Source organism: Neovison vison, chromosome 11, assembly GCF_020171115.1.
Source record: "Neovison vison isolate M4711 chromosome 11, ASM_NN_V1, whole genome shotgun sequence".
NCBI lineage: Eukaryota > Metazoa > Chordata > Mammalia > Carnivora > Mustelidae > Neogale > Neogale vison.
Genome location: NC_058101.1, coordinates 140,080,096 through 140,092,984, shown reverse-complemented (window position 1 = coordinate 140,092,984; position 12,889 = coordinate 140,080,096). Strand labels below are relative to the sequence as shown.

The window sequence follows — 12,889 nt, the reverse complement described above, 5'->3', positions numbered from 1 at the left end:
GTCAGCATAAACATTTCTTGGAACTCTTACCACATAAAAATGTTTACAGATTTTTTTTTAAGATTTTATTTATTTATTTGACAGACAGAGATCACAAGTAGGCAGAGGCAGGCAGAGAGAGAGGAGGAAGCAGGCTCCCCGCTGAGCAGAGAGCCCGATGCGGGGCTTGATCCCAGAACCCTGAGATCATGACCTGAGCCGGAGGCAGTGGCTTAACCCACTGAGCCACCCAGGCGCCCCACCACATAAAAATGTTTAAAGCTGGTTTCAAGAAAGTAACCTACTTATTTTGGTCAATTGAACCCCCTCTAAAAAGCATGGGCATGTAAGGCTCCAGAGCCTCCGTCCAAATGGGATTGTGAATAGAGCTTTAATCTTTTCAGACCACTTAACAGACAAACTATACATCCGCTTGTTTCCACATTCCCAGAAAGCTATTACCAAAGAAGAAGAAATCCTTATCTAATGAGTAATCTGCAGGAGATTCTAAGAACTTAGTATTTGGGCATAATTGTTGATGTCTGATGCTCCGTGGTCCTCAGGAAAAGCTGGAGAAGTGTTGGATTGCAGTGGACATGGTGTTTGAAGGAAGCTATAATTACAGTATCTTTGTAGGTTGTGCTCTCACTTTCTTTGTAGTTCTTTAGTTCCAGAAGGTATACGGACGCTGCTCATTTCTCTACAGCACGTATTTGGTCAGAAGTTGCATGAACCATAGCTCTGATCTGGGGCCATACAGTGGCTGGACACCGAGGCACAGTCACTGTGACAGGTTTGACACATATTTGACTGCAGCCATAGGACGCCACATTGCCTTGCTTCTCATTACTGGACAGTCTGCCTGACGCTGTGCTAGTGACATGACATTGTACTTTGTGGAGCAGCCTCCCTGCTGCGTGTGTGTATGCCCCACAGTGAGCATAGTGGTACCGGGTCAGCCACCCTCCTGGCTTGGGACCAAGGGGATGTTGCAGGGGAAGAAAGTTCTGGAGCTATGTCCCTGGGAGAAAAACTATCTTGAAAAGGAGATTTTTTTTTTCGTTACCTCAGTTTTCTTATATTCATTAATATTTTTCCAGTCAAGTTAAGGCTTGTCTGATTTGAAGAATTTCAAGAAATCTAAAAGTGGGTCACAGATTATATTCATTCTGAATTTCAACAGATGCCTCCATATCCACCTTCCAAAAGTTTTGCCAACTCCTGCCTGCAGTGCGTGTGAGCGTCCCTTTTCCCCATTCTCTCAACATCATGTCTAATCAGTGCCTCCCCACTTTTCCTGGCATTCTGAAAGCTTAAAATGTTACCTTTTTAAAAATTACTTTGATCTCTTTCAGTTTCTCTGTAATGTAATTATTAGTGATTTTTATATTTAGACACTATATTTTTTCTGTGACCTATCCATATGTTTTCCCCATTTTTTTCTTTTGGGTTATTTATCTCGATTTATAGGAGTTCTTTATGTTTTATACTGATTAAGCATTGTCAAATATTCTAGCATTTTCTCCCTGTCATTTGCATTTAATTTTATTTAGTATGACATATTCTGTAGTGTAAAAACTTTTAATTGCAGAGAAATCCGGTCCATCAGTGTTTTCCTTTAGTATTTCTGGGATTCTTGTGATGCTTTAAAAGGCCCTCCTATCCCCAGTTTGTAAAAATGTTCTTATATGCTCTATTAATTTTATACTTTCAATTTACATTTAGATCTTCAGAATACTTAGAACTTTATTTTTATGTATCACACAAAATAGGAGTATAACTTTATTTTCTTTTAAATGAATAGTCAATTATCCTGAAATTCTTTTCCCTGCTGACTTAAAATATCTTCCTTATTTTTTAAAATTCCCATGCTTATCAGCATCTGCTTCTGGACTTTCTGATTTTCTTTACTGGTTTAATCAGAGGTCAGAGAAGGCTTTCTCAGGGAATGCAGTGAGAGGTGAGGTGCTATCTCAACTGGGCTAAGAATGTGTGAGGTAAGGGCTTGGAGTGAGGAGGGAAGAGAGCTTTCCAGGCAGAGAGAAAAGCATGTGGGAAGGTCCTGTGGCATCTCGAAGAAATGAAATAAGGCTGGCTTGTCAGGGGGAAGTCCTGCAGGGCAAGGGGTTCCTGCTCTCCCACAGGATAAATAGGAAGCTCTTAAGCACTGGGGTAATTGACTCTGCATTCCTCTTATTCCTGTCTCCACCCTACCCCTTCTCTTGGTGTTTGTCGGTCAGCTGGAAGAGCAGTGTCTGGCTTCCCTCTTTTGCTCATACACTCGTGGCATCCCCTTCCTGTCTGCATCCCTCCGCCTGCCCTCACCCCATACCTTTCTAAGAAGCTGGTGCTCAGCCCCACTCTCCTGGGCCAGTGTCTCTGCCAAGTGATCCACAGTTGTTTGTAGCTGTCTGTGTCCCTTCTTGGGCTGGATGATTTTCCCGTCAGGGATCTTAACTCATCTTTGTATTTGCACAGTCTAGCATAGAACCCAGTGCAAATGCAGTTTACTCAGTAATATTTGTTGACTGAATGCGTGAGCAAGATTTTAAAAAGATCACTGCCCTTCTAAAAATGTCAGCCTTTTCTTTCTTTCTTTTTTTTTTTTTTGTGCCACGTAATACACACTGCAGTTACAGCTAAGAAATATCTGTTAGCTTTTCTCTGTGCAAAGGAGGGATTGTCCGCACACTACTTCTGTTCACACGTGGGAGATTTTCACGTGTAGTTTTGGGTGTCTGGAGTCTCTTGGGGAGACTGTGGCAGATTCCTGGGCAAACTCTGGTCTCCAGTAGAGGAGACTCCGGCATCCCCCTCCTACTGTGTGTGTAGGACAGTATAGGGAGCTCGTAAGATTTCAGTATTTTACGAGCTTTCTCTGTAGGACAGTATAGGGAGCTCATAAGATTTCAGTATTTTATCATGAAGCCTTCAGGTGAGGGTCCCCTTACAGGACCACAGCTGGTGGAGAGGAGGTGAGCAAGAGCTTTCTGAAAGATGAGCCACCATCTGAGCGAGGCACAGGATGTGAATAAGTGAACCACTGTCAAGGGCGTTAGAGAAACATTTTGCACATCATCTTTGGTAATATATTCAGAAAGTCGTGGTTAAACAACCGCCTCTTTCTTTCCTCTAAAGTCATTGCATGTAGAACGGACTTGGCATCGGCTGCTGACATTTTAGGTTTTTAATTTGTGAAGTGATGCAGCTTAATGAAAATTCAACACAGAAGTTTGACATTCCCACTCAATCACCATCTTAAATACACAAGAACAGCACTGTATCTCCACTCCATGTACAGCCCTGATGGCTTCCTGAGACCGTCATTGTGGGTTATTTTTGTTTCTTTAAAGCCAAAGTCAGGACCCTTCCAGAATGAGTCTCAGGGCAGGGTATTTATAGACAGAGGTGAATGGCAGCGTGCAGCAGAGAAAATGCTCTCAAGATGATCCCAACTGCTGTGTTCCGTATGGAGATTCTTTGTGCGTCTGGGCCTAAAGATGTGGGACATACCCTCAATGTGCAGTTTATGCCATCTTCCTATTTTTCAGGGCTCCAAATGGTAGTAGAACATGCAGAAAGCTTTATTTTCTACTACTCAAAGGTCAGGCTTATACTGAGAAAAAATCTGTAGTCTTAGGATCAGCCTTAAAAAAAAAAAAAAGATACAGATATACATCACCTTTGAGGTTGGTATCTTAGCTTTTCTGACAATGTAGTCTTTGGAAGTGTGTGTGTGTGTGTGTGTGTATGTATGTGTGTTGGCTACCAAAGACCTGCTTTGTGACCCAAAACGATTAGTAAAAGGCGAAAGATTTATACGATCTGAAGAGAAACGAGAGCATTAACCCCCAAACAATTAGAATATAGTTATCACTGAACTAGTTATTATGTAGGTATGAAAATAAAGCTGTTTATAGTGCCATCAGATGCCTGCTTTCTTAGTTTAGTGCTCTTGTTTGCATTTCTTCTCCTAAAGCCCAGGTTCCAATTATTTTGGAGGTAATTCCTCCATAAAAGGAGTGGCCATGGGTGGTTAGGAGGTAACAGTTTGGCCCTCACCATTCTCCATACAAATCACCTCACCTTGCCCTCTTCCATGCTTTCTCTGTTATATTTTCCAACAAAAGAAGGAAGGTAAATTTGAGAAACTACTATTGAGTATAGTCTGTAAATCTCTAGAACCAAATACCTTACATATCCCTAATAAGCTTTCAGTCATCTAGAGCTTTTTTCCTATGCCTGCTGTCGTCCACTTCCGTGAAACATGTAAATTTTAAGAAAGTCAGTGGATAATTTCCCTTGCCTCAGATCATTTCCATATTTGAATAGATCTGCAGCTGAACTATCAAAATCCAAGTTCAGGGAACAAAGAGGGTAGAAGGCTTGCCCCAGCCCAATCTAAACGAGAGGTTTCATAGACTGGGCGCTTAGGTTTGTCTGTTAAGACACAGTCACAAGAAACTGAAAATTCACTAGATTTTCCAAACCAGTGTTTTCTATTCTTGGGGAAAATACACTGGCTGAATTGTTAGAAAAGGGTTACTCAGGGACACCAGGAACCACTCGTCACAGATGTTCTTTCAGAAAGCAAAGTAATGGGACAGCATAAACGAGAGGCATCCTGCCAGATCCAGCATGGCTAGCAAGGAGCAGGAACTGTAGACCCTCAGAAGGCACCTTGCTGCTCTGCCTAGCTTTCTGAAGAATGTTCCTTGGACCAGAAGATGCTGGAAAAAAGAAGGCCCTCTGTTGCCTCCTTCCATAGTCACTTAGGTGCTCACAAATTTAAAGAAGGGTGGGGAAGGGAACATGAACATGTTGCTTGTTGCTTTTGGGAAATACCAGACTTGTAAAAAGATGAAAAGTCACTGCCAGAAGGGGAAGAAACAAGAAAACAATGCAGGTCAATAATAGATGCTTAAAAGAGAAACTAATGTTAACTTACCTCATCTTTCAGGAGAGGTTCCTCCAGTTGGCTTAGGGAACTGGAGTGCTTTTATGGAGAACTACCTGCCTGCCTGCTCCTCAGAACTCCCAGGGACTTGATCTGGACCTTCCTTTCTCTGTAGGACAGTATAGGGAGCTCGTAAGATTTCAGAAAGCATCAGACCCAAGACCTGGAAGCCAAACATTGTGTCATGTTTCCCGGGGGTCTTCTGACATGTGGGTGCACAGGCAAACTAAGAGTCAGTCCCAACTAAAGAGTTTCTCCTGATTCAGAAATTCATTGCCAGGGCAACACTAGATCCTTTCCAGGCCATAGAAGGAAATAAGAATTGCACTTATGAACAAGCATTCCCCATTATGTGAGGCTTCTTTTCAACTTGATGGGTCTATAATTTGCAAGGCTAAAACAAATTGATAGTAATTCATGCCCAGCCTCTGAATGTTCACATTGTTAGCTTGTAGCTTTTAAGTACTATAAACAAGTCATTGTAAATTCTCAAAATTAAGGATATGTTAAATTTTAGTTAACTGAGGTCATACAAGGATAACTCCAACCTCAAATACGAGAAACCCAGGTAAACAATTACAATTAACTTACTGCAGATTTTATGTTGATCCTAAAATACCTTATATTCTGAGATGCATTAAACTCCCCAGTGAACTTATATCCAGCAGAGCCATGCTCAGAGGCAGGTTAGAAAACCAGATGCTACATTTACAGCATTCTTTAACAGCACAAGATTTTCCAGATGGTTTATTTTTCCTATTTTTCACAAAGCCGTGGAATTACATAGTATAGGATTTGGGGATTAAGGATATAGCCTTTTGAACTTGAGTTCATCAGCTAGCTCTGCTCCTTCCAAACTTGGTGACCTGGGGAAGGTGGTTTAACCTAATACCGCCTTTGTTTTTTCATCCTGAGAAAGGGAGCCAGGATTCATACCTGCCTCATTGGGAGTTGTTGTGAAGATGAAATGAGTTAGTATATGTCACTGTCTGGTGCACGGTAAAGGTCCATTGTCATTATCATTTGTAGTAGTAGAAGCAGCAGCAGTGGTCGTAGCAAGAGTTGTTTTTAGTAACGTGAGAGTTCATAGACACTTTGGTGGGACCTGTATGTCCTTGGTTGAATTCTCCACTCTTCCTTCCAGCAGGAAAATGGCAGATGCACGACAGCGGCCTCCTGAACATCACCAAGGTGTCTTTTTCAGACCGAGGTAAATACACATGTGTTGCTTCTAACGTCCATGGCACTGTGAACAACACGGTGACCCTGAGAGTCATCTTTACCTCTGGAGACATGGGCGTCTACTACATGGTTGTCTGCCTCGTGGCCTTCACTGTCGTCATGATCCTGAACATCACCCGCCTCTGCATGATGAGCAGCCACCTGAAGAAGACCGAGAAAGCGATCAACGAGTTCTTTAGGACAGAAGGCGCCGAGAAGTTGCAAAAGGCATTTGAGATTGCCAAGCGGATCCCCATCATCACCTCAGCCAAAACTCTAGAGCTTGCCAAAGTCACCCAGTTCAAAACCATGGAGTTTGCCCGCTACATTGAAGAGCTTGCCAGGAGTGTGCCTCTGCCTCCCCTCATTATGAACTGTAGGACTATCATGGAGGAAATCATGGAAGTGGTTGGGCTGGAGGAGCAGGGGCAGAATTTTGTGCGGCATACTCCAGAAGGCCAGGAGGCCTCTGACAGGGATGAGGTTTACACGATCCCCAACTCCCTGAAGAGAAGTGACTCGCCCACCGCGGACTCGGATGCCTCGTCGCTGCATGAGCAGCCCCAGCAAATTGCCATCAAGGTGTCTGTGCACCCGCAGTCCAAAAAAGATCCCGTGGGTGACCCAGATGGTGTACAGTTTGAAGTCAAAGATGAAGAGGAGACAGAACCGTCTGCTGAACATTCCCCAGAAACTGCAGAGCCTTCTACGGATATAACCTCCACGGAGCTAACATCTGAAGAACCAACGCCTGTTGAGGTATTAGATCGAGTCCTGCCACCAGCCCACCTGGAAACTGCAGAGCCAGCGGTGGCACATGACAAAAACACCTGCATTATTTATGAAAGCCATGTCTAATATCAACTACGAAAAGCTATGCATATCAAGAAAATCAGGGGCTGCTCCTTGTAGTGCAGATGTAGTACGCACTTGCCGCTAAGCCTTACCAGGAGACTCTCATCCCTTAGGTAGGAGTGATGCCATTTTCAAAGGGGAAACTCCTGAGTGCAGTTATGATGTGACTGGAATTTCCCCAGTAGAAAAGGATGCGAGAAACATCAGGGTGCAGAATCGATAATACTGGACAGAAGGCGTCTGTCCACCTGATACGAATTTTAGAGGCTCTTCTCTGCCAAATACCTTAATGGGTGATGCCCTTTTGGCAAAGAGAATATTACTATAAGATATTCTGAGCTCAAGAACCCTGTCCAGTGCACACTGCATTGCTTTTCCTTTAAAAAAAAATATAAGTCTGCTACAATAGCAAATGCACGTACATGGGTTTGTTGCACTTTCTTCTCAGTTTTTATTCCTATCATTATTCCTTTATAATGGAGTAGTCGATATAGAAATACTAATTGCTCTTTCCGGTTTAGTCCTCTTGGCCACTTTGTTCTTATTTTCCCCTTGAACATGTACCTCACAGACTTTGGTATCAGTCACTCTAGTAGCAGGGCTGATATCTATAAGTCAAGTTGTAATGTTCCATAGTTACTAGGCTCATTATTTTTGTCACCTCCCAAGCCCACTCTCACACATCACTTTTTTTTTTTTTTTTTGGTTTCCAGTGAAGCTGCTATTGTGAAACTGAGAAAACCTTTGTCCAGGAATAGCACTTTAATAGCCAAATAAAAATGTGTTTACCTGTCCAATTCTGAGAGCCTTTTGGTGAGCTCAACTGAAGAATGGAGGGAGATGGTAAAAGGTTGACTATACCCATATTACCCATGAAAACTGCTCTTTTTATGGTTATATAACATCATCCTACAAACAAAAACAGATTCTTTGTTTGGAAAATGTATTGCTTCCAAGGACAGAGGCATTTGATGAATCCCTGCAGGTTGTAGAGTTTTGGCTTCCCCGGAGGGCTTGCAGGGACATATGCCTTTGGGTAACTCAAACACTGGATCTGGGGCAGCAAAAGAAAGATCTGTGAGGCCGTGTAACCAGGTCCTTTTGTGGACCACACTTTTGTGAACCACAGAGCTAACTCATTAGTCTTGAAGGGGAGCGTGAAAGGTTAGAAAAATGGTGTAGCTGTGTCATCAAATTTCATGCCAGATTGTGGAATTATTTTTTAGTGTCACAAGAAAGCAGTTACATGTGAGACTGAACAATGACAGAAAGAAGAAAAAGTCGGTCTGTGTAAAGGCCAACACCTTACCTGACCGTGCCAATAACCAACTGCCTGACTTTGGGCAGGTCTGGGTCTCAGTTTCCTTTTGTCAGAGGAGAGAGACTAGATTTATTCTGAGCACCATCTAAATGGTCTCACTCTCTCACAGAACCAAATCAATGTCATTATGCTTTTCTCTTTCCAGGTACTTAACAGAGTTTTACTTTCTACTCTGGGGTTCAGCTCACATTGTTTATGCTGCATGACTTACTCAAAGAGGATCAATTTCAAATAATCATAGCATTTTAAGCAAGTTATGGCTGTTCTCTCCCAAACCATCATTAGGATCACTTCCATAGTTGAAATTTAATCATGGTGAGAATGAGTGGTATTTCATTTTCACTTAGAAGCTTAAAGTTTTAAGGGTCATGGCCACATCAAGTGATGGGGTCATGACACTGGAGGTTACACAGGCCACGCTGGTACTGAGAGCAGACCCAGATGTTTAGTCCTCACTCTGTCGCTATCTGGATAAGTGACCTTGGACAACTCCCTTCCCCTCTCCAGGGTTTAGTCTTTCTCTTCTGCAGAATATGGGTGTTGTGCTTGATGAGTCACAAGATACCTTCTAGCTCAGACATTTACTGCTTTCTAGAAAGTTTGTAATATGCCAAGATGGAATGGCCTCTACTGCAAAAGACAAACAACATTGGGAGCAAAACACAGAGACAGGAGATTGGTTGCTTTTGTGGTCTGATTTTACAAGAAATGTGTCTGGCTCTGGAGCCAGAGGATGGTGGGTTTGGCTTTAGGGGTGGCTTCTTCATTCATAGATAACTCATGTGGAAGGCAATCTGACAAGACTTGGAGTTTGGTCAGACATCACTTGGCCAGGAAAGAACCGCTGGCATCCAGTTAGAAGTGTCTTGGGTGATCATGGAAAGCAACTAGTAGTCCAGCAGTCAGGAGAAACCATGACTCCCGATGGGCTCTCTGGCTAGGGTTTTATGTATTTGTGTTGCAAACCAGCTTTATGTCCACCTCTCAGAATAGAAACATTATCCACTTGTCATGGAGGTCAGCAGATTCTTAGTATGGATCTAGGTGTCCAAAACAAGAACAGAGATTTAAGCTCACTTTGTGATATTATGTGAACTTTTCCCCATTCTGTTCAGTTCTCATTCCATTTAAACCCATGTGCAGATTTCCACATGGAAATTACAGGAGAAGGCATCAGTACTATCTAGACGTTGATTAGGAATTAAAAATGTAAAATCAGCAGATTTTTTTATGAAGCAGGAGCAGAAATGTGTGACCAGAGAATGTTCCAGATTGGTTTTAGCTTCTTAAGACTGGGGAGATGATTATACAGATTTTCCAAACTTTTCCCTTCTGAGGCATCAAGAAGCTCTTGACACAATAATGGCCAACCTAAAAGGAGGTTGGTTTACAATGGAGATTTCTCCTTCCTGAAATTCTGCGCTCTTCCTATCCATCTTACAGCTTCTTTATGAGAGAAAGGCTCTCCTTCTAGAGTATAAAATGCAGAAAGACCTTGTGACTTTCAGCTGATTTTTCAAAGATAAACTGCTCAGCTTCATAGAAATGCATAGAAGTATGGCTGTAGGTGTGTGTGCTTGTGTGCACGCATGCGCATCAGGTTCATTTGGGCAGTTTTAAAACCTTAACACTAAATCCCAAGCCATGTCCTTTGGGTCTTATGTAGTCATTCTTAATATTACACAGTTTCTGGTTTCTGAGTCATAACTCTAACAACTTTTTTTCTTGAAATTCTGAAAATGATTCAGATACATGTGCATATTTAATTCACTTAGATGACCTGTAAACTTGGACGGTATTTATTCTAAATGGGAAAAAAAAATTTTATACTGAAAAATCTATGTAATTTATAATGGTTTTGTTTTATATATTATATTTTCATATATTAGGGCACATCTACTGTTCTCATCTTTTTGTATATCATACTCGGCAAAAAGAAATATTAATACTTGACTAAAATCTCTAGGAACCAAATGTGACATATAACGTATAGAAATTGCTCTAAAAATATCTGAATGTTCTCACTCATCCCAACCATTATTGTGCCATTACATCTGGAATGAATTGTCTCAGATGCTTGTGAACATTCCTTTTTTTTCAAAAGTAAGGTTAAAAGGCCTGACAATCCCACAAGGGATTCTGGAATCTCCATCCTTCCCTTACCTTTTGTATTGTTTGTTTCATTTTTAACTGTAGAAGTCTGTGTTGTTTACGTTTCCCTTTGAAGGGCAAAGGTGAGATAAGAAAGCAATTTGACAAAAAGACTGAATTGAACTACGGCTATGTAAATTATTTAATGGACTGATGACATGTTTGAAGTCTAATGCTTAGATTGTTATTTGTCGGTGATCTAGGATCTGCTCAGCTCTTTAGCACATGAAGAAAATGTAAGGCACAAAGAGTATTTGCATGTTGTGAACAGGCCCCCTCTCAGTATAGTGCAGCCAACACAAATCAGCCTAACTATAGAAACACCCATCCCAGCCACTGGAGACACGGTTTTAGAAAGGCAAATCGACAACTTTTATTCGCAGATTGAAATACAGTGTTGTATCTGTGCTAAAACTGTTTAATGGTGGCCTCTATGGTTCTGTTAACAGGGGGTTTCCTCTCAGTGTTTCATTTGGGAAGAAAATGGGACATTTAACTTACCTTTCAGATACTCTATTTTATAATCAGCACAGTCACTCAGTGACTGTTCTGCACCTATCTTCACAGATCCTTTTGGCATTCCCTTAAGGTTATAATCCCTGTTTCTAGTCTTCCTTTTTAAACTAATTTACTGGTACTCTTTCAGCCTACCAAATTTCATTGTATATTCACACACATATTTTGAGCACCTGATACCTTCAAGAAACTAGACATTGTGACATTCACCTATTCAGTTAAAAATCCCTCAGTAGATAACAAAGTTCATTTTCCTAATGACTTTTTTTTAGGGTTTCTACAGTGATTAGCCAGGTTTGGATTCAACAAATCAATGGTGGGGGGAAAAAAATCAAAAGAAACTTGCTTAGTATGTTTTCCAAAGGACTGAGTGTGTGTCTGTTACACAGAAAGAATCATCTGAGGGGAATAATGATCTTTGAGATTTTAGAGATACCAATTTTAAGGGGGCTAATACTTAGAATACCACAATCAAAACCGAAGCTGTTAGGGAATATAAAAATAGAAAGCAAATAGCTCTAAGAATATTCTGGCATAAATTGATTATTTAACCAGTAATGAAAACCTTCAGATGTATCTGTCAGACACCATAGAGCTGCTTACAATGAGTTAGGGTCAAAGAAGATGCTTGCTTGCACTTAGGTTTTGGCTTGCTATAGCTCTAGTTCTGGATGTCCTTTGTTAAAATTGGAAAATAAGATGAAAAACTTTATCTGGGCAAAATGTCAAACTGTTGATTTCGTCAACTATGAATGTTCACTTTTTAAAAATAATTTAAAGATATAAACAAATGACTTTTAAGTTGATGTTATAGTAGCAAAACAAAAACCATGTGTTCCATCCTGTATTTTGATTGTTGCTTTAATAAAGGATTTGCGCAGGTGTGTGGATTATGTGTCATGTCCCACCTGAAGGGCATTTGATTGTGGCCTGATTTACTCTTTCCAGTGGTAGGACATCTGTCACCAATTCTTTTCCCTACCTTTTGCATCCATGACATATCTGGAGAGAAAAAAAAAAGGAAAAATGAAATAATTTATATGTAAAACTGCAAAATTTATCCAAATTCAGAGACTTCAACTCCATCTTAACAAACTTTGTAGCAGTGCCTTTTTATCTTTATCAAGAAATCATTTTAAACATGTAACATCAAGTATTCTGTAGAAAATCAGAAAGGCCAGGAAACTCATACTCAACATTCCACAGAAGGTATGAGTAATAGATCTGCATAGACACCACCTAGACAACAACCAAATCCAGGTCAAATCCAAGAACATGCTAAGTAGGTTCCTTGTGACCATCCCTAAGCTTCAAAAGTGGAGTCCCTCTCAGATAAGATGAGATAACATATAAAGCAAACAGAAAGGGCACTACCAAACGGGAAAGCAAGACAAAAAGGGCAGAAAGTAATTTACAGCAGACTGAAGAGGCAAACAAAATAACTGAGTTATCCAATAAACTATGCATATAACTAACCATCCCGAGGTTCTACCAAGCAAAAAACAAAAAAAACAGTCTAAGAGAATTATGCTGACATTAAGGGAAGAATGAACAATGATTGTGTCATTATGAAAGAGAAAATAGGAAAGTTTTGTGCTAACCAGGTAATTTTGGTGCATATTTTCAGACTTGGAGCAAAGAGTTGCTCAATTTTTTGCAGGTTTTGGAGTGCTATGGACCTTAATCAAAGGAGCTAGGTAAAGATTAATATGAATTGGAGTGATTTTCAAATAAGCATATAGTACTGAGTGGGAAAATAAATGTGAAGTTATCTGATTCGCTTATCTTTTTTACAATGTGCCTACAGGTAGTCATTCAGCGTGGCTTGAAAATCTCTGATAAATGGGGAGCTCATTTCCTCCTGCAGTAGCATATTCCACTGTGGCTGG

At 40.9% G+C, this 12,889-nt stretch overlaps 1 protein-coding gene across 2 annotated transcripts in view; it reads left to right on the top strand.

Annotated features, from left to right (window-relative positions):
- MFAP3L (microfibril associated protein 3 like) overlaps nt 1-11,918 on the top strand; it is a 40,126-nt gene extending 28,208 nt beyond the window's left edge. For both annotated transcript variants that reach the window (XM_044224843.1, XM_044224842.1), the window contains exon 3: nt 6,081-11,918. In XM_044224843.1, coding sequence (XP_044080778.1) covers nt 6,081-7,015 — 935 coding nt within the window. In that variant the 3' untranslated portion in view covers nt 7,016-11,918. The remainder of the gene's footprint in view (nt 1-6,080) is intronic.
- Nucleotides 11,919-12,889: the final 971 nt, after the last annotated feature.